At 41.2% G+C, this 24,881-nt stretch overlaps 2 protein-coding genes across 4 annotated transcripts in view; one reads left to right on the top strand and one right to left on the bottom strand.

The window, feature by feature from the left end:
• Positions 1-563: 563 nt before the first annotated feature.
• AP4S1 (adaptor related protein complex 4 subunit sigma 1) lies at positions 564-24,456 on the bottom strand. Of its 3 annotated transcripts, none has more exons than XM_068398180.1 (7): positions 24,274-24,452; positions 18,119-18,278; positions 16,164-16,364; positions 14,624-14,710; positions 13,453-13,521; positions 10,288-10,299; positions 564-1,328 (listed from the first exon to the last, which is right to left on the bottom strand). In XM_068398180.1, exons 3-7 carry the CDS (start codon positions 16,299-16,301, stop codon positions 1,200-1,202), a joined length of 435 nt encoding a protein of 144 aa, XP_068254281.1. In that variant the 5' UTR covers positions 16,302-16,364; positions 18,119-18,278; positions 24,274-24,452; the 3' UTR covers positions 564-1,199. The 3 variants fall into 3 exon arrangements, with proteins under 3 accessions (XP_068254281.1, XP_068254282.1, XP_068254283.1); XM_068398181.1 differs by lacking the exon at positions 24,274-24,452 and adding an exon at positions 23,452-23,547; XM_068398182.1 differs by lacking the exon at positions 18,119-18,278 and having other exon boundaries at positions 24,274-24,456.
• The window catches only part of STRN3 (striatin 3), a 73,195-nt gene continuing 72,046 nt past the window's right edge, over positions 23,733-24,881 (top strand). Inside the window, 3 exon segments of the mRNA XM_068398179.1 lie at positions 23,733-24,006; positions 24,008-24,070; positions 24,072-24,104. Coding sequence (XP_068254280.1) covers positions 23,821-24,006; positions 24,008-24,070; positions 24,072-24,104 — 282 coding nt within the window. The 5' untranslated portion in view covers positions 23,733-23,820.

The raw sequence follows: 24,881 nt of genomic DNA, 5'->3' as shown, positions 1-24,881 counted from the left end.
AAACTTTGTGTACAAGTATCTGCTCCAGATCCAATGTCAACTCATTTTGCTGAATGTGTTGTTATTTTAAAGCTATGTGGACTGTTCTCCCACACACCACTTCACTCTCTGCTCCTCAGACCCTGGTTTCTAGGTGCAATTTAGATGTGGCTATTACGTGCTTTCACACATAAAGCTCACACAGTATATGCTCTTTCAATATCAAGTTATGCCTAGTGTTGATGTGGAGGTTATGAAGAAGGAGCCAGGTGCCTTCATTCTAGAAAGGTAAGAGAAAGTAAGCTCAGCTGGCTGACTCTTCAGTCACGTACAGTGTAGTATAGAGGGATGAAACAGGATGTTGTATGCCTTGTGAATACAAGTTAGGGTAGCTACACCCTCCTACTCGAGAAGGAAGATTTAGTTTGGTACCTACTTGGTACTGAGAAACCTGCATATCTTTGTTACTCATCTTCTGTAAATGTTTTAATCAATGCATGGGTAGAATATAAAAGAGAAAAAAATACACTAGTTTGCCAAAATAGAAAAGATTTTGTGGAAGTTATGAAGCCAACATGATAAAAGATGATCGAACTTTTTAATTATCTTTTATTAATAATATTTAAGTGCCAAATACTTCTAGTTACAACTTACACAGTATGCAGGAGTACTAAATACATCTCTGCTTCTGTTAGTTACATTTCTTTTGTAACCATGACTTCCATGGAAAAGGGAGTGAAACCAGCTTTTGATGAAGGATTAATTTAAAAATGGTCATAAAAGTTACAGAACTTTAATTTACAGTACATTTGTGTGAAAAGAAAATCAAGTTGGTGCTTAAAGGAAGCACTGAAACTCAGTTTGAATTTATACTTCCATATTTTCTGTCTTCTCCTAGGTCTGGCACGAAACTATGTAATTTGAAGTGATACCTAGATGGTCATGTGTAAGTTTTCATTACTTTATCCTCAGTTTTAAAAAATGTTGCCTGTTCTAGAAAGATTTGTGTCAAAAAAGCTGCATCTGAAATTGAAGGTTCCACTTTAAGTTTAGCTGTATCTTTCCATTAGGTACATAGGGTAGAGGAGAAACAGGAAATACTTTCCAACTAATTTTGAGTATTGCATGAGTCAATCTTATGACATCAGAAGGCTGCTGTCGGTACACTCTTGATGGTTTCACCATCTTTTGTAAAATGCTGTAGTCAGTCTTGCATCTTCCTAGCTTTCTGCCACTTTGTCAAGCACCAACAGAGGGGCAAGAATTCTGTTCCTGTTTGTTTCCACGATACAGCCGTTTAGCACCATTTCGTCCAAAATGATGTGCACTCTATCCAAATTGAACATGATCTAGAAACATTTCAGGTTAAGTGTATTTTGAACAACATGAAGATAATTCAGAGAAAATCTTAGGCACCTTAGTCTTTTACCAAAGTTTACAAAAATTGATATTTCTTAATTTATTTGGCTGTTTATTTTAATAGGGCTAGGGAAGTGGTTCAACTGACACTTTCTCCTAGCCACAGAGATGTCAGAAGAGGTACAGAGATGTAGCAGAGAGGTTAAACCACCACAGGATCCCATCTTGGAAGATTAACACATAGTAGTAAAAGAAAGGTCAGCTTGAGCTTAGATGTAGGTGGTTAATTTTACCATGTATTGCCTGAATATAAGATGTTGTCAAGGGATAACAACCTTGTATGTGAAGATGCAAATATTCTGCGTTTCTTCTTAGCAAAGTCACTGTCAGTCAACTTCTTAAAATGTGATTCGCAAATATAATTTTCCTTACCTGAAGTTACTGACACTATTTATTTGATCTGCTTGAAAATAGCTTCCTAAGACAAATATGCTGATATGTCAAGTTGAGGCATTGATCTAGTAATAAATCTCATAAAGGACAGTAAAAGTATGGTTCATATTTAAAATACTTTCTGAAAGGTATTTATAATCTCTCATGTTCACCTAAAGGAAAGTAATCTGAAACAACATGAATTTGTACTGTTGTGATATATGAAATTTGTCCATAACCATATCTGTCTTTCCTTAACATCATCTAACAGCATCTGTCTCAAAAAAAAAAAAAGATGACAGGCCTTACTCCGGTATTAAGCAGCGGGCATTCTTCTGCAGACCTTAGTGTTTTGTGTCCCCCCTGAACAACGGCAAAGGGTTACTGAGTGAAATGTTGCCATTTATCACCATAACCTGAAATGGAAATAGGCACAGTAAAAAAGCGTGCTGGGTACATCTTTAATGCCTGACATGCATATACACTGGGAGGCGTGAATAACCCTCCATCTGCCTTGCTCTCTACCTGTTCCTGCTCTTTAAACGTGTTCTTCGCTGTGCTCAACAGATCAGCTTTGCTGCTTCTAGTTCTTGCCTGTGTATTGAGGACTGCTGCAGTTGAGCTAGCAGGATACTTGACAGTAACTTCTAAATATCTTTCAACACTTTTTCCCCACTTTGATATGAGTCTCTTGAGTGCCTTCTCTGCCCATTATGCTAGTTTTGATCCTATGGTTTGAGCTCAGGAAGACAGCCTGGTTTTGCTCTAGTCCTTGTATTTATGTTAGTGGACTTGCAACTCCACTGATGAGAACGGAAGAGACAGGTTTTTGAAGGCATCAACGTTTTCCTCTGCTCAGCATGATGAAGCTTAAGTCTAATTTTTTGAACACGACTCAGGCATTTAAGAGGACTGCTCTGTCTCATGAGTTCTAGTGGATCTAACTACAGCAGTCTGCCCTGCTTCTCTGCCAAAGAGTACTGAACTGTGTGTGACAACAGCTGAGGAGCCACATACTTCAATGCATTTGTTCCTCCTAGGTGGCAAATGCAAGTGGTGGGGAGAGACCACCTTAAATCACCAGAGCTGCAACGATGCGAGCTCATGGAAGTCTTAGGTCTGAATTCAAGAGTTAAGTAATGTTGAATATCCCCATGCCTAGTTTTTTAGTGCCTGGCTTTGAGAAGGGAATTCCTCAATCTGAGTTTCAGCCTTATTTTCCCTGCAATGAATGGTGAAAGCCAGACCCATCAAACAATTCACAGGTTCTAGAGAACCAGGGCTGAAGCCAGTACTTGGGAATGCAGAGAGGGATTTCTCTGTGATCCTTTCTCTCAGATTCAGTAGCCCAAGTCGTTGGGTTACTTTACTTACTTCAGGTAATGATGACAGGCTCGGTCTCTTGTAAAATGTCACAGCAGAAATGCTGCCTGCCTGAAACCTGTAGAGGAGGGAGGCTGAGCCTGTCCTCAGCCCAGGGAATTCCAAACCCCCCTTTCTCCGCGGGCAAGCTTAGCTGAGTTGGTAGCAGCTGCACCTGCTGCCTTCCACTTCAGGCTCTCCTGCTGTCTGTAAAAGTTCTTGATGAAAGAAGCTTAAGATTTTGTCCTGCCTTGGTGATTGCTTCTGCTGCATACATTAAAGCAAGAAGAGGGGCACAGAGTATCTCATGTCAGCCTTGTGTGTGACCACCCTTCTAAGAGATGAAAAGTAGAAGCTTGAACTTGTTCAGGCTGAACTATAGGATGAACCTGTATGGTCAAGGTGATGAGAATTCAGCTAGCAGGCTGTCAGCTTCCTCTGCCATTCCAAATTGCTGTGAGTGCTCTGGGCTGAACTCAGTGCTACCGTAGAGTTGTGCAGAAGGGTAACCAATTGTATTGCTGCTCCAGCAAATACATTCTGCTTGACCAAGAGCACAGCATGTATATGTAGTAGCAGAATTAAGGCCCCCAGTAACTTTACTACCAGTTACTGTTATGTGAGGAAGAGAAACTACAGCCGTCAACGGGATCTTGGGTATGTCCATGGTTCATCAGATAGCTTCTAATTTGCTGGCCTAAACTTAACACCTAATGGAATTCTAAGTTGTACTTTAAATACCAGACTTCTTCCTGAGCCTGACCATAGGCCTAAATTGCTTCTAAAAATCAGACTTGTGCCTTTCAATACTGAGGAGCAGTACTGTCCTTAAAACTTCAACGGTCTCAGTTTCTGTGGTTCCACAGACAAAGGCAGATGTTTTACTTTGGCAGACTAAGGACTCAAGACAAACTTCTTCTTATGGTGTACTTTTCAAGTAAATCAGTCTTTACACAAATATTTTACTCTGAGAAATGAGGGTTTCTTTATTCCAGTAATGTGAAAATTCTTAGGAAGACAGCTCTTCTACTGCTGTTTAGTTCACCTCTGGCACTGCTCTGCATAGGGCAAGAGGATCTGTTAACAAAGTTAGGTAACATTCCATTCAGGTTTCAACAAGTGATAAAGCCAACTCCTCCTGGCTTTTAATTTTAACATTCTACCACTGATTCACAGTGCTCCCATTGCCACAGAAGAGGGAGAGCTCCCATCTCTCCAGGCCTTCATCTTCCTTTGGGAGTCCCAAGGATCTAAAACCCAGAAGACTGGATCAACCAGGATCGGTGATGATGCAGCAACTTGCCATTCCTGCCTTATTCTTCTGCATCAGCACCTTTGAGAAAACATTTAAAACACTTAGCACTGCTCCTTCCCCTGCTGTATTTCCTAAAGAGCTGATACTATGTCAAAGGAAAAACTGCACCTACACCAGCAAGTATCTTGCAGCCGTTCCACTCAAACCCAATATGGTTAAATGAGACGTCAGTTCTCCTGCAGGGACATTCTAGGTTATTTCAAAATTGGCCTACTCCATTACGGAAAACTTAGTGGTATGATTTCTGTCCATCTGTATCCTGTTCATCTCAGTCATCACTCCAGAACCAGTGATTTCACCTGCAGTCTGAATGGGGATACTAATACCATTCTGGAAAAATCTCCCATCTTGAGTTTGGAAGGTCTCAAAGCATTCTTTACCCTCTACCCTCAACCTAACATCCTGGCTTCCTTTTTTCAGTTCCCTTCCCACCTCCCTTTACCATGCTGTTCTTGGCAAACAGTCAGATTGCACAGGGAGGAACCTTGGCTTTCTTCCCCTTCCTGTAAGTCTCATGACTATGCTCTACGGTTACATCTCGTCATACACACACCGCTTAGCTGTTCACGTCTGAACGCCCTGCCCAATGAGGGATATGTATCTCTGATAGGCTCATCCTCCCCACCTGTCGCTTGTTTGGCAAGTGACCCCAAATTTCAGGGTTTAAAGCCCTGAAGTCATAGATACACACCCAGCTGAAAAGCAGCAAAGCAAACCAGTTTGAGCAACTGGCAACAGGAAAAGGCTATATCTGGTGTGTGCGCTGCCATGTGCACCACCCAGAGCTGTCAGTTAAGGTCCTGCTTCCAGTAAGAATCCTGGCTGCCCACAAAAGAGGATTAAGGGACTTTCACTAGATCCGTGCAGAGGCTAACAGGCATTTTTAAACAAGTATGCAGAAGAAAACATGTATTAATCTGTGCATTTGTAGGTAATAGTCTGTAATAAAAGTTTTCAGAGCACCCAGACAGGAAATACCCGGAAGTTGTTAGCCTAGGCAAAAGGTGAGCCCTTACTGACTTTGGTTTACAGATGTCAGTCAATGCTGTGGCTGCGTACCTAGCAGTAGAGGTAAATGGCACCTACTACAATTAGTATTGAAATGTTGTGCTGGCTTTTGGTAACTTTAAAAGCTGCCCTTATTAAAGGCATTAGTGGTACTTTCACAAAGAGTTTTTATGGCACGTACATACTAAGAGGAGGTAAATGTGACACAGTCTCATGTCTCCTGCCCTGAAACATTATATAGGCAGATAGTTAAGTGGGGGAGAGGGGGAGGAAAGGAGGAAAGGAAAAAGGCACATTTAGGACTTGCATGTGATAACTAACTTCTTCATATAGAGACATTTTAAGATATCTCAGGATTTTCCAGGTAAGAAATTAAGGGTGTGTACAGGCTTAAGAGATGATAAAGTGCAACCAACACCTTGTGATCAGGTAACACACCCAGGAGCACAAACAAAAGCTTTGTAGATTGCAGCACAAGTCCTTATGGGGCAGATGGTTTGCTACTGAATGTACAGCATTACAAGACTTTGATTTCCATCCTGGACATTCATCTTGAACTAAATATCAGTTGGAGTTGCTTCTTTCTTTTAATCTAGAGTCACACATTCTGACTTTATCTTTGCTAACATTTGCTTTAAGTAACTTTTAATCTATCTAATGGTAAGCAAATTTCAGGCACTGAAACCCATTTAATGCTTTCTGACCATTTCTTTCTCAAACAACTGTGCTGACGTTAAATAGGAGACACATTGTGCCTTCAAGTTCTGTGATATTCTAGGATATTTGCTCCTACATTGAGGTGAATTTCTGCCAAAGTTTGAAAAGTGGCTGATCTACTTGATGTGAGTACCTCCCCCGAGAACACAGACCTAGAGGGAAACTTTTCCCTTAATGAACAACAATTTTAAGCTAATCCTTATAGGTTTCCATTTCATCCACTTATTTTACAGTACAAGCTGAAGTGTATCCTTATGAATTCTCAGAATAAGTTAATCATTCCATTTTCTTACTACTTAAATGCACTGTATTCTGAAAGTGTTATTCCACGGGGGACTGAAGAATACAGTTGATTCACATGAAGTATTCCCTGTATCAAAGCTTTTTATATATCCTAGGAGCAGCAGCAGCTAGTTGCAATGGAATGTAATGGTTTTTTTTGCGTCAAGACAACATTCTTCAAATGCTTGGTCCTAAAGCAGCCTGTCTTCCCCCTCCCCTCCCACAAGGGGAACGTAAGTATCTGTTATTCCGTAAGTTAATAATGTGTCTGCAAGTAAGCTTTGCTTCACCAGTTCAAGCAACAGAAAAGTCAACTTTTTGTAATTTTAGAAACTCCGATGCTTACCAGCATATCGTTCCCTACAAAGCTGCTGTGGTAACACTTGCGTTTTTATAGTCTCCTTGTCATCATCACACCAAGAAAGTAGCTCCTACACCATCCAAGCTGGAGTTTTAGACCTACAGAAAATCCCACCTACTTCTTTCATACACAGAAGTGAGGCTCATCAAGTGCTGTTAACACATTAGGAAGCAACACCGCTAGGACAATTTCAGTACTTGTTTACTCAACTGGCCCAACAACACTACTTACAGATATTTTAAAACCAAACCAAACAACTTTAGTAACATTACCTCACTCCATCATAGGTACCCGTAAGTATGTGACTGACTGACTCTCAGAATGAAAGTGGACATCATATAATGGCTAAATGCTTTACAATTCACACATAAAGGCTTCTGTAAAAACCATGGCTACTCTAAAATAGTTACTTAATTGGCTAGTAACTAATCTGTGTTCATTTTTGTAGTATGCATGAGATGGTAACTTAGCAATTGTTCATGCACTGTTTAGCTTCACACACACCTATGTCATACGTACATATAAATATTATGTATGAATCCTGTTGGGCAGAATTCAGCCTGGACCCAGCCTGTGCCCAAGGTGCCCTTCCTGACAGCTGACTCCAGACTCAGGCCACAATGCAAGCTAGGATGCGGGTGCCCTGGGGGAATTCGGCTGTTGGGACCTAAATGAAAGCTGGAGTCCTGCAGTAGCAGGAGCTGCGTCACCAGGACTGCTGGGGTAAGGCACTGAGGCTGGGGAAGCTGTAAGAATCAGTGCACGTGCTGCAGGCTTCACGTGGACTCCAGGAATGTTTCAATTGCATGATGGTCTCAGCCTTTAGATGTAATTGTGGTTTGCTCTGTACGTGGGTGAATAGCCTTCAAAGATTATGATCTGTTTTTCATGGTTTTTGCTTTCATGTAATTTCCTACTATTTTTTTTTTTCAGGTTAGTAAACACTACTTTCTATATCGAATAGCCACTATCACCTTTGAAATAAACTTCCTGTAGATCTGTACACAAAAATAATAGCATAGAGACAGGAAATCATGACAGTCTCCTGCCAGATACTCCATACACAAAGATTCTGTAAATACTACTTGGTGTTCACTGTTACAGACCTTCAGCCAGTACTTCCTCCATCAGATCTTTTGCATCCAAGCTAACTGTACTGAATATAAGAGTTAGCTTAAGCCTATTTGGCAAAGGAATGGTTTAATCCCAGGTGGGGATATTATCTTACACACTGTGAAAGGCATACTGATGGATTATTGCTTGCACTGCATTAATGTCTGTCTAAAACGCTTGTAGTCCGGATCTTATCTTGTTCTTCTGGGCCTGCTATTCAAGCTGTTGTCAAAAATAAATATAATCCTGAACAGCCCACTTCATCGTTACACCTCTGCTTTACACTTAATGTTGAGGGTATCTCACTTCATTTCAGCTATTTTACGTACCCTCTCAATTTATGAAAAGCTCTTTTTCCTAAATGGGAGAATTCCTTTGTACATATATGGAAGTAAAATGTTTTATTTTAACATTTTCCTGAAATGTATAATGTACAAAAGTGCATTTCTGAAGGGAAAAATTATGTACATCATGCATATGTCACACATGTTAAGGAGAGACATATCAGACATGAGCTTTTCCAATATTATTTCCAGTATTATCAAATAAGATATCAATGTACACTCCTAGCTTCCAAATATTTATATTCACACCCTGATGTAGATGAGACCCATGCAGGAGATGAATTTCTACATAAGTCATTCAGACACAGTATTGTACCCATTGCAAATGTTAGTGTGAGCATATAATGCAACTTCTCTAAACAATATGGACTAGCACTGTATGCAGCAGCTTGCTGGATACGCAGGAGCCTTTCTCAGCTATTAAATGGGCTACTAGTGATATCTGTAAGTGTAAACTACAGGAAACTCCTCTCGGAATGAAAACGATGACCAGAGGCAGGCAGAATTTAGAATCATCAGTACTCCAAACAATCTCAGACAAAAAGAATCAGGTAATTGATGTTCAGAGTACACCATATGGAAACATAAGGGGCTATTTTTATGTATAATTACTGAATAGGTCAGGTTAGTCTCTAATTCAGCAAAGCTCATGCAGAAGTACACATAGTTCTAATCATTAACTACAGTAACCGAATACAAAAAATGTAGTTATACAATCACTCAGAGACCTTAAGAGTCCTTTCATGCTGAAATGTCATTATTGGTCTTTTATAATATAAGTGAATTTGGGAGTGTTATATTCACACCACAGCATTTTGTGGATTTCAGGAAGGAAATACAGACAGTATATATGCACATACATATGTATTTAAGTTCAGTAAATAAGACAGAATTCCAGCATGTAGCAAGCATTAAAATATTTGCAAAAGTGAATTTAATTATTTCCTTTTGGGTTTTTTTGGGTAAAGAAGTGAGAACAATTACAAGAAAAATTACAGAATTTTTCTATGTTCTTCATACGTCCTAATTCTTAAATAACGTAAATAAAATAAGTTACTTTAAAGTATTTGATTCCAGGGTGGCAACTGTATTTCGGGTGTATAATTGAAACCTCTTTGTACCAGTACCTCTGCATTTAACCAACAACAAACATAGGCATAAGGATTGCTGGAGTAGAGTGAGCAGGCCATGGGATTGGAAGAACTGAGGAGGAAGACGACTGTGTGTGCTACATTTCCTGGTTTAATTTTCTTTTAATTCAGTATTGTGTTTTATTTACTTGCTATTTGTGTTTACTTGTTCAGGACTGTATTTTAGTACTTAGTATTTGTTTGTATTTGGTTTTTAGTTCATTTTGAAAATTATATTTTTAGTTAATACCCTGCAAATCATACACATGAAAACACAGTTGTGTAAGAGTGGCGCGGGGAAGAAAAAGGTATCATGTGGCAATGCCTGTTTCCTAAATTTCCTCCTCCCAGGTCTTTCTCTCTTTCCATTGAAACAGAAAGTAAAACTCACCTAGACTTCCATGAAGCAAGATCAAAGCGCAAACCTAATGTTACAATGATGCTACCTCCTGTTTGGCTCAAGACACAGCTCTTAACATTCAGTTCTTCTTATTGCAGTCATTTCAATATCTATTTTATTGTAAACTTAAAGAAAAAAGTAAAACCCTGAAGCAATAATTAGTTAAGCCTGAAAGTTACCCTATGAATACAACTTTTCATGTCCAAGTGTTAATGGTACTTAGTTCTCTCTAAGCAAGCAAGCTCTCCCTGTCTAAATGGTACCAGGCTTATCTTAATGACTGAGGATTTGAACAAGTGACCCTCATGAGCATCAGCCGTGCTTTCAGAAAGGTGCCAAAACACTGCTACTTACTGTAAGTGCAAAATTAGTGAAACCGCTGCATTTTCTTAACTGTTTGACAGTCAATGCTATGAAGACAGTATGAACTGGAACATACACTGAAAAGAGATAGACAAATGGAATTCTGATACTGAAAAGGATACATCTAATTCACTCTGCAAGGAAAAGAGATAGACAACCATTAGTTACAGTTTGATCTTTCATCTCATAGTCGTTAAACATTACACATCCCTTTAGAGGATAAAGAAAGTCTTCAAAATACAGATACAGAATTTTAGGGTGATTCAGATTTCTGTTCTGGACTGTACAATTACATGCTCTTTCCTGCAACACTCCTTTGCCTTTGATCTGTTACCTGCCTGTGTAACAAAAGCTAATGTTCTGAAATTTTTACTTAGAAAAACCCACCGAGGTCACCCACAAGTAACAATCTGAATATGTGCAGTGCCATCTGAATGAGCGGGTGGAAAACCAGCATCTCTAATTGTGGCAACTCCAGCCCTATAAACTTCCTTCCTCATTCTGCAAAAACAGGATGTTAATGCCAAGTTTACAATTTATATAAAAACACGGTTTAAAATGTTACTGCAGATCATTTCAACAGCAAAATCTAGACACTGTATATACCCATGGCTGTGGTAACCGTGGCTGGATATATTAGGAGAGGGAAGACAACTCCAAGCTTTGGACCCTCAGCAATGCTAACTATTGCTCCAGCCCCAGCAACACAATTCTTCACATAGTCATCATTTCCCTTCTAGTCTTGGCCTGGATTTACCCCAAGCAGTTTTATTCATTTAACCAAAATGTCTGAGTTAGAAACCCTTGTGGTCTCTCTGCAGTCATCAGAAGAGATGGGTATCTTCAACAGTTGACTCGGCACACTTGAGGCATGAGTCACTCTCTTGAGATACTCCTCAGTCTCCACTGCTGGTAATGAGAGCTTAGGATGAGCAAACTTCTAACTTAGGTGCCTCAGTTAAATGTCTAAATTTAGAAACAATTATCACAGCCTCAGCAGTTAAAATCTGGCACAGCTGGGGTGGAGCTTCCCCAGTCTCTGCTGAAAGAGGGAATCTTTATCTGCTACCGAGGGATTTAGTTTGCTAATGTGGTTTCCATTCAGAGTCTAACCCTGGGTTTAGGCAGAGTTCCCACTGGTAAAATTGCTACTACTTCCATGGTCTGAAGATGCTCGAAACTGGACTAGTTGTAGTCTACAGGCCTCTGCTGAGTGACTGCCATTCTTCAATTAGAAATATTTCATGCATCACAAAAAATGTATTTTAAGAGCCTGATCAGTTTAAGTTTCCTCAGCATTAAAAAGTAGATGAAAACATTGGAGTATGTATTCTGAACAGTATGCAGAGCTTTCCCTGGGTAGCCATTATAAAAGTGAAGGGGACTCAGAATTACATCTCACAAGCAACGTTGAAAGCTTTCCCCCCCAATTCTGTTAATGTTTGTTCTGATATTTGAATTCAAGCTCTGTAAACTCCGTCAGATAAAAATAGAGTATGTGAGAACGTTTAAAGCTCAGAAGCCTAAAAATAATAGATGACAAAACGTCCTTCTAGAGCAGGACAGATGTTCTTTCCTTTCCCAGAGTTTTGTCTCTGTTGTCATCATCATGGTAACTTGGGATTCTAATAAATTCTGCAAATCCTAAACATTAATCCATAATAGTACAGACTTACACTTTCTTGCTCTGTGGTTTCTGCCAGAAACCCCAGCTAGAATTATAGCCCTCTTCTTCAGTGCTCTGCCATTTATCATGTTATATGCTATTAAAAATAGAACCACGGAATGGCATGAGATTTCTTGAACCATCCCCCTTTTCGGTTCCCCTAGCTTCAAACCTTAAATGCTATGGAAAATACAAAAAATTCTGGTATGATGAATTCAGCAAATTTCTAACAACTATCAGTGGTTGAGTTATATATGTGGTCAAGAAATGATATATACTACATTTATATGTATAAGAACTACATCTATTTTTGCTCTGCCTCAAGTGAAGAAAACAAAACTTGAGAAGTGGTTGGCAACTATTAGCTCAATTAGATAAATAAGATGTGACTAAATTGTATTGTGCATTCCGGGATCAAATTCCATTCCTGGTTATCACTCTTGAGGTTGGGACTGCAATCATAACAATTTTAAGAGACAAATTCTGAACTTAGTACAGTTGGAAAGTGATATACTTAGTACCAGCAGTTTCAGCAGGCTGGTGTGGTGTTAGTTGAGATAATAGCCTAAAACATTTGCCAGGCATCTAAATAGTCAAGGGTGCAGATGACTTTTTTCAAGCATGTCCCTGAATTCACAGAGGGAGCTCTGCCATGTCTGCAGTGGTACTAGTACTGGGAAACAAGTTACAGACCCTGCCATACTGATCTCTTGTACGTATAGTTACCAACGTAATACCCTCAAGCACATGGACTATGGAGGGAACTCTAGCCAGTCCTCTTTTCTGAGAGGGATATCCAACACATTTCAGCACAGACAAACTGAAATTGTGTCGAAGTATGATTTCAGGCAAATTTGTTTACAATAAGAGTATTACAACTCCTATATTAAATAGTACATGTTCTAACCAAGTTTATAATGCTGCATTTTCAAACTTTGTAAGAACAAACAAAAAATCTCCCACCAAAAGGAGCAGTGTCATTTTAAGTGGAGCCATGTCCGATGTTGAATCCTTAATGAAATGTCTATCTATAATAGCTGTTTTATCAGATACCCACTGTTGCATGACAACAATTTGGGGAGCACAAGTACAAACTGGTTTTTGAGATTTCATTTGCGCTCCGTCTCTCTGATCTTGTTCAGTGAGAGTGATGTCAGCTCCCTGCTTAATGCTTACACAATCTTTATCATGAATGAAGTGCATTTGGGGAATGTAATGCTAAGAACTGCAAAAAAGAACTGTAAAGAAAAAGCTCTTTATTTCTTTGAAATGTAGAAAATGCCAGTGGCTATTTTAAGAGCAGATGACCCAAAGAGCCCCTGAGTATAAGCATATAAAACCATGCTTCTCTAACAGAAATATTTCTGGTATTCCTTGTCTCATGATTTATAACCCATGTACACTTTTACTTCTCTGAAAAATCAACTAATACTGCTTTTTTTTTTTTTTTTTCTTTTTTTTTTTTTTTTCCCCCAGTGGTAATATTCATGCTAAAGTATTCAAAATTCTAACTGAATATGAAAAAAATATTTTCTCCTTTGATTTATTACCTGAAATGACATATTCGCTAAAGTTTTGAAAGAGAAGAAATATTTCATAATAGATTCAATGTCTCACTCACCACTCTGCTGAAGTATTTGTCCAAAACTTCCACAAAATTATGAATTAGTTCATATACTGCCATCTCATTCTGGAATTAAATTAAAAACAAGTGAATATTAAATGAATAGCTAGAAAATGTAATAGTATTCTTTGTTTTATTTCAGTTTGTGCTGTACAAAAAGCAACTAGAAAATAAGACCTACAATAAAGTGCACAAGCTCAGGCCACCAGAGTGAGAAGAAGTGTCATTACCCAGTGAAGGGACGGAGAGCAGGGGAGTGCTGAGGGGCAGATGCTTCAGGCCAGCCACACAAGTAAGCACTGCAGTAGACAATGGATTTGTCTTGCCTGGGCTGCTGCCATCCCACTGCATCCTTTGTTCCACCATCACCCAGGTTAGCTAGATAGCTACAGCTAACTAGGCTATGCCTACCCATGCTCAAGTCACACCAGCCAGCTGCAGCACAGAGCCAGGCTATGCTGCAGCAATATAAATGGGTGATTTTTGTAGCAAAGCCAAAAGAATTTGCCCAAAATTGCATGCTATTATAACCCGGGCTTGAAGACACTGTGGTAGTCAGCAGATACCTTCCATACCACCCTGTTAAGGTCTCCAATCATAAGATTTGAATTAATTTCTGAGAACTGGGAATCAATGTAAACACTAAAGCCTTGCAAGCTCAGCCTGAATGCATGAAGTAACAGTACTTGTCAATTTTCAGATACCTTTTTTTAAAAACACAATAAATTGGCATCTTTCTACCTGACAGTATGGGAATTTTTTCTTTGGCCAAGGAGCTTAGAAACAGTGGGCCGTCGGGAAGTCACTGCAGATGAGACAGCTGATCTGGCTCCAACGCTAACATTTGTTAAGAAACCCCACCCCACATAAAAATTTATGTTTAATCAAACATAAATTCAGAAAGCAGAATCAGCACAAGGCTCAGGAAGACTGCCTCATGACAACAGTTCAGTCTACCGCTATAGACTGAAGTCAAATATACCACATTTTATACCTCTTTTATACCTCTTTTTATTTCACAGAAATAAAAATGGGGTTTTTTTTGTTGCAATGACTCCTTGAAATTCTCTAATAGCTATTGCAGAATTCCATACTGGAAGAAAACTTGAGCTCTTGCCTGTGATAATCACTACAAGCTTTCATTTCAAGAGGGGATATAACTTCTTACCTCTGTCTCGTTGATTCCAACGACTACGAAAAGGGCAGCATACTGGCGGTATACCAGCTTAAAGTCCTTATACTCAATGAAAGAGCACTAGGCAGAAGCAAAACGAGTCAAATATAGTAGTTGCCATTTAAGCATACGACAGTATTAAGCACAGGGTGCTCAAAGGGCCTAAGCTTTCCTGTTCGTAAGGCCCACAAAGAACAATGGACTTCCCAAGATCCACCAAACAATTTTAACTGGAAAGAAATTTAGTAGGGTAACTATTATACAAAACTTTTCATCTACTGGCATAAAACGTGCTACCACTTTTGAAATGGAAAAACGAAGATACAGAACTGAAGTGACTTGTTCGGGGTTATAAGGCAGTCAATACTTCCTCTAAATTTTCATTTGGAAGCACTTTCAAAAGAGATAACCTCAAGGTAATTTTCCTATTCATAAAATGATCCACATTTTTCTATAAAAATTAAGAGAATCAGACTTCCAGACCCAGGGGGTAAATTCCCCCATCCTTCCCAGTGAGCCCGGAGCCAGGAGGTGGTGCTGTTACACACTGCTTCACTAGGTGCCTCCTGAGGTTTGTTTTTTTAAGTATCACTTTGCTCAGTCCTTGAAATGGCAGCATACTGTTAGTTCTTTTGGTGAACTTTCTGTTTGGAGATGCTCTTGCAACAGCAGTATGGAGGAGGTTAATTTCTTTAGCCACTGTTAGGTCTGTGAACTAAGGTCCTTTATAGGAACTGCTATTTTTTCTGAGGTTTTCTAGAACGAAATACGTGAAGACCACTGTTCAAGGACACACGTAATTAATGAAAAATAAAGAAGCTGACCTCAGAACACAAAGTAAAATCTCCACTCATAGTCCAAGTCACAGACTTCTACTTCAATGCAAGTCAATGTGCTCAAAAGTTTTATTAAGTTCGGTACTCTTCTTAAAGAACCCATGGCTCAGTTAAGTGAGCCATGAAAATCTCAACTTTCATCTAAGAAATTTTCCAACTTCTGAGATTTCTGACTTTCTTGCAGAAAGTATGAACACTTTTTTTGAATAAAAATGCCTAATACAGAGGCCTACTAAAAATCTGTGTTTCCAAAAACCCCTGTGTTTTAGATAGTATTTTCATGATTTGGCATCCTCTGTCCTAAGTTTTTTGTTTAAACTTAGAGCTGTCAGTACTATCCCTACTACCTTCTGGCAAAGTAGCAGTAATCTTTATCGATCTCTACCAGACAAGCAATAACAGGATAAAATAAATTCCTCCTGGACTTCTGAGCTTCTTCAAACAAACAGGAGGAATCTTCATGACAGTGATATACAATACTCCAAAATCTCTGTAAGCCTCAGAAAAACATATTTATTCAATGCAGAATAACAGTTCAATTGACTAAACCCATAACCTATGAACACAATCTTTTTCTTCATGGGTACAAATGAAATAGTGACCTGCAATGGAAACTGATGTGTTTGCAGAATTACCGACATGAAAGATGTGAGATGTTGATAAAATCAAATGGCTAGGGAAAAAACTACAAAACTTACCTGATCTTTTGAACGGGAGAGACATTTTTTGATTACTTCAGCTTCCAGCATTGTCCGTTTATTAATTTCTACATGCTCGTAATACCTAGAGAGCCTTGTTTGACCTTGTTTGTTCACCATAAGAAAAAATTTTATCATTTCTTTTTTGTTGATCTCAGCAGTAGATTTGAATATGAGGTGCAGGAATCAAGAGGAGTATTTCTGTGAGGAAAAAAAAATAGTATACGTAGGAGTTATAAAAGACTTCCTAAAAGCTAGCCAGCCCAGATCTGCGTATATTTAAGACTGAGTTTATTGCCAAAACATAGAATATAGGAAAAGAATCTCTAATCTTTTGCATGCATCCCATGAGTAAAACTCCATTTTTTTCCCCCACAAATAATCACAAGCTACCTAATAAATAATAGCTTTCACATTATCGGGCAATGTAATTTCTTTGCAGGATCTGGGGAATTGGAGGAGTAAACAATTACTTCTTCAAAATCATAAATCTACTCACCATTTTATTCCTGCATGCTAACTGGTTTGAGAACATTATCAGAAATTTGCCCAATACCAAAACATAACATAAACACAGCTCATAAGAGCAAAATCAGCCTATGAGCACTTTTCGTTGTTTTTTTTTTTTTCCTGACTTGTATTTAACAATTTCATTCATGCCATCCTGACATCACATTGAAGGGAGAGAGAACAAAGGGAAATGCATGGGCCACAACACATGACCATTTCTTTAACGCAGGATGAGAGCCTCCTAAATAGCTGGGTATCAGCAGTATCAGCACACATCTTGAGCTGGACCAGGAGCCGCTGAAATCTGTTTTCTCCTGTCTGATTTCCCCCACTGACACAAAAGGTAGATTCTGTACTTAATGAAAAATAATTGTGGGGTTTTGATAGCTAAGGAGAAACCTGTTCTTGTTCATTACTCAAAACAGCTTAATCTCAATATAAATAAATATTAATTCACACAACGCCACTATAATATAGTTGTAGAATATAAATATGCCATATGCAATGTACAATGAAAAAGGCTATTAAAAAGAGCACAGCATATATGAGAATCTGCTTGCTACACAACTGAAATCTTTCATGTTTTGAAAAGGATGCAAAAAATGGTGAGCTGCAGATGTATTTTTTTCAAATAGAAGTTCTGGCTTATTTTCTTTAATGCCAGAAAACAGTCACTGTAATGTTTTCCATCTGACTCTCTATTTGGATCACAGATTTATTGGCCCAAATGCTCTTGAGGTTTATGCACTGGAAATACAGCAACTACCACAAAAGCTATTTCTTTAATCCAGTTCTGAAGAGTTGCTCCTTGCCTGGTGCAAATATTCTCTCATAAGGTCTCACTGTTCCTGTGAGAAGGTCCAAGCTGAGAAAAACATACCAGGAATCCACAGAACAATACAGTGTAGCTCTCTGTGTAAAAACAGTATATCTTAATGCAGAAAAGCAAAAGGGGAAAAAATACAAAAACCAGAATAGGTCTCTGAGGCAGCAACCTCACAGACATTTAAACATATGCTGTTTTTTTATAACAAGCTGCATAAGTGCTGCCTCATATTATTACCAACTTGAATAAACTCGCTATATACCATTCATGGGTGATAACATCTACATCTTTCATAACAGTGATACAAAAAAAATCCCAATATATTGTGCTGACATTAATTATTGTTTACTTCTGATTCCTATTGGTCATGTAATTATTTTCTGAAAGAAAATTCACCTCTCTTATCATCACTTGGATCTCAAGAAAGCAATCCCATTTTCCTCAGTGTACTGTGGTTTACTCCATATACAAAGAATGTCAGATTTCTACACCAAATTAGACTTGATACTGAGAATTAATTTCTTAACTTAGTGACACCTCCAGGGAACAGGGAGTCCAGGATCAATCCACAGGACAAGAGAATCTGTTTGGAATTGTGACAGTCTCAGCGCCTTCTCACCTCTGCCAGGCACGGTGAAGTCTCTTCACGTCCCGAACAGGAGCGCGCTTTTGTTGATTTGCTCCGACACAAGAGTCATGGATGCTGGTCAGTGCTGCTGCGGTGGTGCATGTGGCTTGCCCACTGTACCCCGGGCTTCTGAACTAGCACAAGTGGGTCTCTGAGAAAGAATGAACCAGGTAATTAAGACAAAAAAGGGCCCAGATGGAAATGTACAATGGGATATTCACTGTTGGATAGCAGCTTAGGCTGACATTTATGACTAAACGGGACAGTACTATCTATACAATTTTTTTACTGCATTTAATATGTGGTTCTTTTTTTTCCCTGTTCTGTTTTGTATTGCTGAAGTCAGAGTTGCAATGAGAAGAGATGTCAATATTTTGAGGCATAAAGAAAGGTAAAACAATGAGAAAACTTAAGTCATTTTCTGATACAAACCTTCCAAGAAGTAAGGATAAGAATGAACGACTCCTTCCAGCTCAGAATGAGGCACTCTAGCAAGGGCCAACCTCACGAGCAAAAGAAACCTGAAGCTTTAAAGCTACTTTAGAAAGTATTGTGGTCTGAAAGAGGAACAAGTTAAGAAACGCTGCCCATTGTTTTAATGAAAAAAATAGCAAGTTCAGACACAGAAGACCAAAAGCTACGCACGTTGTTCCTACCAACTGCAAAACGTGTCTGTCCAAGCTAAACAGATAATGACAGCAACATAGACAGCTTTTCTTTTTGCTTCTTAGTTTTATGCTTCATCTTTGTGTTTGGTACTGCTGAAGCATGAATTAATAGTCCTCTGTTTTGAACAAGTTGTTTCCAAGCTATTTTAATAATTTAGTCATAAATGGTACTGAGGAGTGTAAGTCCTGTTCCCAGAAATCAGCAAGTTGCCCAAATCCATCCCAGAACAGTAAAAACCTGAGGCTTAGCATGTCTGCAGATATTCAAGGGGACCTGAGAAAGGGGGACAGTAAAACTACCGCAGGAGCACTGACAGAGCTGTTGTACTTTGAGGTACTGTAAAGCAATATATAACAGAAAAAATATATGAAGAATTGATACGTAGGGATCCTATTGCAGGACTGGCCCCTAATCCTACTTATTCCTTTATTAACCTAATCTTTCTACATGGTTAATCCCTTTCTGATGTTATGACTATTGTATCTGCGTGTATTCTTATGAATGGCCTGGATTGTTTTACATATGAAAATACTTTGGAGCAGATTTTTTGTTTGTTTTAAATCCTCACAAATGCTCTTATCCAGAATAGATATAAAAAAAATGAATCATGTTGTAATGGAGGTAGAACCATAGTAGTATCAAATGTGTTACCTGTAATTTATGAGACAACCATTATTCACAATATTAGAACAAGTGATTGACATCTGTAGGAAAGAGGTCCACTAGTATCACATTTCTGTATTGTCCCATCAGCCCCAAAGATAGCTTCAAAATTTTAGCCAGAAATTTTGCTCATATAAATGGCAGCACAAGCACGCAGTTTTGTGCAGAAACACTAGAATAAATCTACATGTACAAATAATAATTTTTTTTAAATTTACAAAAAGCACGCAAGCATAGCTGTGGAATCTGACTTTGAGAATAAATCTGACTTTGAGAATAATTGCTGTTAAAAATATCTTAAGGGTTTTTTATTTCCTTTAAAAATAATTCTGAAAAAAATCACTTGTAGAAATAAAAACATTTGCTTGCACAATTTAGACAAAAAAGTGAAATTACTGAGTTTTGTTTCTAACAAAGTTTATTTCTTCTCCTTTCATCTTGGCTTTCATATACAGACAACATGTTAAAAATTAGTTTGCATATAAGATGTAAAGAAACCTGTGAAGTATAATAAACAAACAAAAAGCATGTCTGTGCATGTTGATGGGTGGAGAAACTCCATCATTCATCAAGTTCTATGTATTTGAGAAGATACCAGTTTATGATCAATAATGGGTACTCTACTTACAAAGACAGCTCCATTTCTCCTGACAGAATCCTTACGTGCTTTTCTGTGCATTCTCACTCACACGCCTGCGTGTATCCATGCACATACACACAAATTATGATGCTTTTATGCATACAGAATCAAATGGTTCAAGGGAATTGGTGACAAGATGCACATCCTGACGGACTGTCGAGTCCAGCTCTCCCCATCACAGTCAACCACGCATTAGAAATTTTGTCCAGAATAGCCTACAGTGTATGCTTCATGCAAACCCGACCTACAAAACGCCTACAAAACTCTATGACAGAATTGAAAACTCCCTAGAAACAAAAACCCTCTGAAGGTATCACTTGAGGAAGATGTAAAAAGTCTTAAAAATTGCAAACTTTCCTTCAAAAGAAACTACCTTCTGGAGTGACTTGAGTAGCACTCTCTTTCCTTTACAAAACATTTCTTCTGTAAGGATAATTTGGCATGCACACAAATGACAAACAGTTTAACTATTCTGATTTAAATGTGCGCTGTTACACTGTGTTAGATCTCAACCTCACTAAAGTATCTCTCGTAGATAAGTATCTATGAGAGAAAACTGGTATCATGATTGGCTTGTGTGACTCACGCTGGTAGACTGATGGGAGAATGTAGTCATTGATGATTTACAACACAATGGCTTTAACTCATTCTAAACCAGCACATATGCAGAAGACTAAGGACCTGGGCTCATGAAGAGAGATGCTTCTTGATTTTAATGCCCCTAAGCAGGCTCATCCCTAGCTGCCTGTACAGGTAACTCCAGCTTTGCATTTCAAGACAAACTGAAACCTGCCCAGTTTGCTTCAAAATGCTGAAACAGAAGCCATGCCAGCTCTGTAGGCTGCACAACCGCATGAGACACCTCTAAGTAAGTTGTCCCTGTTTGAGAGTCACACCCCTAAATGCTGTCTTTTCACATACTGGTTGAGACCTCTTGGAGAGGCAAAGCCTGCAATACCTGTTCTGCGGATAAAAAGGTCTTAAGTCTCCAGCATGGGCAACCCAGCAGATTCTACATGCAGTAATATAAACCATATTTTAAACCAAATTTTAATTACTCCTGCAGTAGATATAAGCTCTCAGCATTAATTTATTTTGTCAAAGAGTTCAACAATATTTATACATACCCTGACACATAAATTATAAAAAAAAGAAATACAACCTGAGTTTGATACTTCTTGCAGTAGTTATCATTCAAATCAGACGTCTTTCACACTAAACCCACTCTAGTCAATGTCCACAGATCTAGAAGCATTTTAGTTACTGTGCTATAACAAAGTTTTGCAACATTCTAGGGCTCTCAGCTAAAACTTAAGAGATCAAATAGCAAACAAGAAATGCACAACTTCATTTCTACAGAACAGCTTCACCAAAAATGAAAAATAAATATTAGACAGAACTATAAGCCAATAATTTACTGCTCTGTCCAACTCTAAACAAGTTGGTTTTCTGGATGCAGAGGTCTAGTTGCATTTTATGTGTGTATTAAATGTAGAACAAAATGGGTTAACCTGGAATTAAAGCATTAATGAAAAGCAAAAAATGACTAAATGGTAGGGGCACAAGGAGGTGACAGCATGAGAATAAATATTTTTGAGGTATACATTAGGCTATTGAGCTTCCCAGCTATGAATTTATTGTACAGAAGTATGTAGCAAATGAAGACCGCTCACATAATCGATACCCTTGCTCTTCCTATTTTTGTTCAGACCACAGACAAGGCTTTAATGAAAATCAAATGCAGTGTTATTAATATCCATAATAGGAAATATTTTTGTATTCTAAATCTTAATACTGTACACATTATAATTCATCCAAAGATGAAACAACTACATCTATGTGGCTTTAAAATCAAATACTGCATTCAACTTCAGGATCAGGGATTTTAAAAAGCAGCCTTAGTAATCTAGGGAAGTCAGGGAGGAAGGAAAGAGTAAAAAAAGTTCTCCTTTGCTGTTGAGTTGTCAAAATGCTGGCTGAATACAGTAATGGAATTAAATTGCAGTAACTCCCATATACTCAGGAATGAGGAATGTCCTGTAAGACTGGAGCTAAACAAAAGGCTAAACTGTCTATGAAGTAGTTTTAATTTTTAGTAATGATTTGATACTGTCAGTAGACAATGAAAAAAATTAGCTGAGGTGGAAAGGAGTTGGATTTAGATTGGCTAATCTGTATGCAATCAGGAAGACTGTAGGATGAAATTTTAGCAGGAATGATTTAATGCAGAAGAAAAGGAAGGGCTGGATAAAGCAACTGAAATATCAATACACACCTGAGGAGAGATTAGTAGAGAAAGGAAACACCAGTACTGAGGCAAGCGGTATTTATTTTTTCAGTAATTAACTAGAATTCCAGCTCTGTCAAGAATGAGCCCTGTTTAGGAAACTATCCATTTTTTTACTGAATGAGTGTAGCATGTAAATATTTTGAAGAGAGGCAAAATCAAACTCCTACCTGTACTTATAATGGGTGACCTACACATCATTTCAAATACGATGCGATGATATTTGTAAATACTGCATTTCAGAGCAGTATTTTGCAGCTGAGGTAATTTCACTGTATTCAAACAATAGCATCAAATACAGCATTGCTATCACAGATAGCACTGAGCCAGACAAAATAAACCAGTAATTTCTTGCATTTCTTCCTCACGTTGGAAAAGACTTTAGAAGAGCAAACTTGGCACTTTCCCTCGCATCAAGGAGGGGATACACTACACACAGCCCTTACCATTGAGTGCCAGGAAGGTGACCATATCATTTAAAAAGGATTAGCCAACTCCAGAGACATACCATAAATTTAAGAAATCTATTCTAAAATCACCTCCTTGGGGGCACGTCAGCGCACCATTAAACCGCGCTGAGGTTTAGACTTGAGCGTCGTAGCCCCCGATTTACTGTTTGCATTCCGCTTTAGGAAGCAGGGCCGGGCCCTGCGGCATTCCCGCGGACTGTCCCGAGGGCGTCTGCCGCTACCGCGGGGGAACCCGACCTCCGCCGCCCCAGCGTGACGCCACCGCTTATCCGCTCTTCCTCGCGCGGAAGGAAACCGCCCGGCCGCGCTCCCCCGCGGCGGGCGGGCCCGGGGCCGCCCAACCCCGACAGCGTCCCACCTGGGCCGGGCCGGGCCGGGCCGCGGGCGGGGGGCCTCCCCCCTCCTCACGGCGGCGGTGACGACGGCGGGTTGCCCGGGGGCGGGCGGGGGGCAGCACGACAGAGACAGGAGACAGGCAGCGGCAGGGCAGCTGCCCCACGGCTGTCCCCTGGGCGGTGTGTCACCACCTCAACCCCAGCAGGGGGCTCCCGGCCCCGGCCCGCTCCCCTCCCGCCTCCCCCGCCACGGCGCTCACCTCCCTCCTGCGCACGCGCACTCGGCGGCCTTGCCCGCCCGGGAGGAGGAAGCCGGAGGGCGACGGGAGCGATTTCCCGGCATGCGCCGCGCTGCTCCCCCTCCCCTCCCGCCCGGCCGGGCGGGTGGGTGGGCCGAGGGCTCGGCGGCTGTAATGGCGGCTGGCGGCGGCTCGGCGCTGCTCTGACACCACGGATACTGCTCGGCGCAGCTCCCCCTCCCCGCGCCCGGCCCCGCCCCCCTCCTCCCCGCCCCAGCCAGCTCCACTCACCCCCTCCCTGGCCCCTGCTCCAGGCCCCGCCGCGGGACGAGGAGGAGGGCTCCCCGCAGACAATGGACGAGCACCCCGGAAGCCGGAGGAGGCGGCGGGATGGCGGCCGCCCCGAGACCGCAGCAGCCACCGCTGCAGGCGGGTGGGAACATGAACCTGCAGTCGGGTGGGGGCTGCGTGGGGGCCGGAGCCGGAGGAGGAGGGCAACAGCAGCAGCCCCAGGGCCCCGCGGCCCCGGCTGGTCAGGAGCCGGCGGGCCACGCCGAGCTGTCCCGGCCCCAGCAACTACACCATCCCGGGGATCCTGCACTACATCCAGCACGAGTGGGCTCGCTTCGAGATGGAGAGGGGCGCACTGGGAGGTCGAGCGGGCCGAGCTTCAGGTATGGGGGGTGAGGGCGGGCTCCGTGCGGAGCGAGGCGCGGGCTAGGACCGGCTTGGTGGGCTCTGGGGCCCGGGTCGCGCTCGGGGTGCGGGAGCGGAGCTGCCCCAGGCGAGCTCAGCCCCTTGGGCCCTGAGGCCGAGCCGGTCGCTGTGGCTCGGGGACGGTACCTGGGCAAGGTCTGGCGGGCGAAGCGGCGTCGCGGGCCGGCGGAGCCGCAGCCCCTCACGGCCTGAACTGGGCTCCTTTCCCTGGGGCAGCCATTTTGGTTTTTAGCATGGCGCCCGCCTGGGCTCCTGGCTCCGGAGGCAGTCCCGGCTCCGCAGGCCTTTCGCCCGTATGCGAGTTGCGGGGCGCGGAGGAGGGCTGGGGAAGGGCGGGCGGGCGGCCGCTGTCGCGGCGCAGGGCTGCTGACCCTCCTCCGCGCCCGCCCGCGGCAGGGCGAGCTGCGCCTTGACAGCTGCTATCGTCTCCCTCAGCACAATGACTCCGGGGCTCTCCGGGCCGGCGGCCTCCTCAGCCCTGGGTGCCGGTTATGGGGAGCAAGAGCCTCCGGGCCTGGGAGGGCTGGCGCCTGCCCGAAGCTCAGCGAGCTGTTGCTTCGGGGGCAGAAGAGGGGGTTGCGAGGCGGCAGGAGCGCCTGCCTCCCGAGCTGGGGGAGGACGCGGAAAGGGTGTTCGGGTAAATCTCAAGTAAAGGACTTGGCCAGGCGCTCTGATCTGAGACAGGTCGAGCGTGTGCTCACTTTCCTTCTGTCTCGTTGGTTTGGAGATTTTGT

This window comes from Nyctibius grandis, chromosome 4 (assembly GCF_013368605.1).
Source record: "Nyctibius grandis isolate bNycGra1 chromosome 4, bNycGra1.pri, whole genome shotgun sequence".
In the NCBI taxonomy this organism is placed as follows: Eukaryota; Metazoa; Chordata; class Aves; order Nyctibiiformes; family Nyctibiidae; genus Nyctibius; species Nyctibius grandis.
This window is presented reverse-complemented; position numbering and strand designations above follow the sequence as displayed.

What these genes read in the sequence shown, in the direction of transcription:
- AP4S1 (XM_068398182.1), bottom strand. Translation starts at nt 16,301, where the DNA reads ATGATAAAATTTTTTCTTATGGTGAACAAACAAGGTCAAACAAGGCTC. An exon ending in TCTCCCGTTCAAAAGATCAG is followed by an intron (nt 14,711 to 16,163) that starts GTAAGTTTTGTA and finishes GCTTCTGCCTAG; the next exon opens with TGCTCTTTCATTGAGTATAA. An exon ending in TTGGAATCAACGAGACAGAG is followed by an intron (nt 13,522 to 14,623) that starts GTAAGAAGTTAT and finishes ATTTAATTCCAG; the next exon opens with AATGAGATGGCAGTATATGA.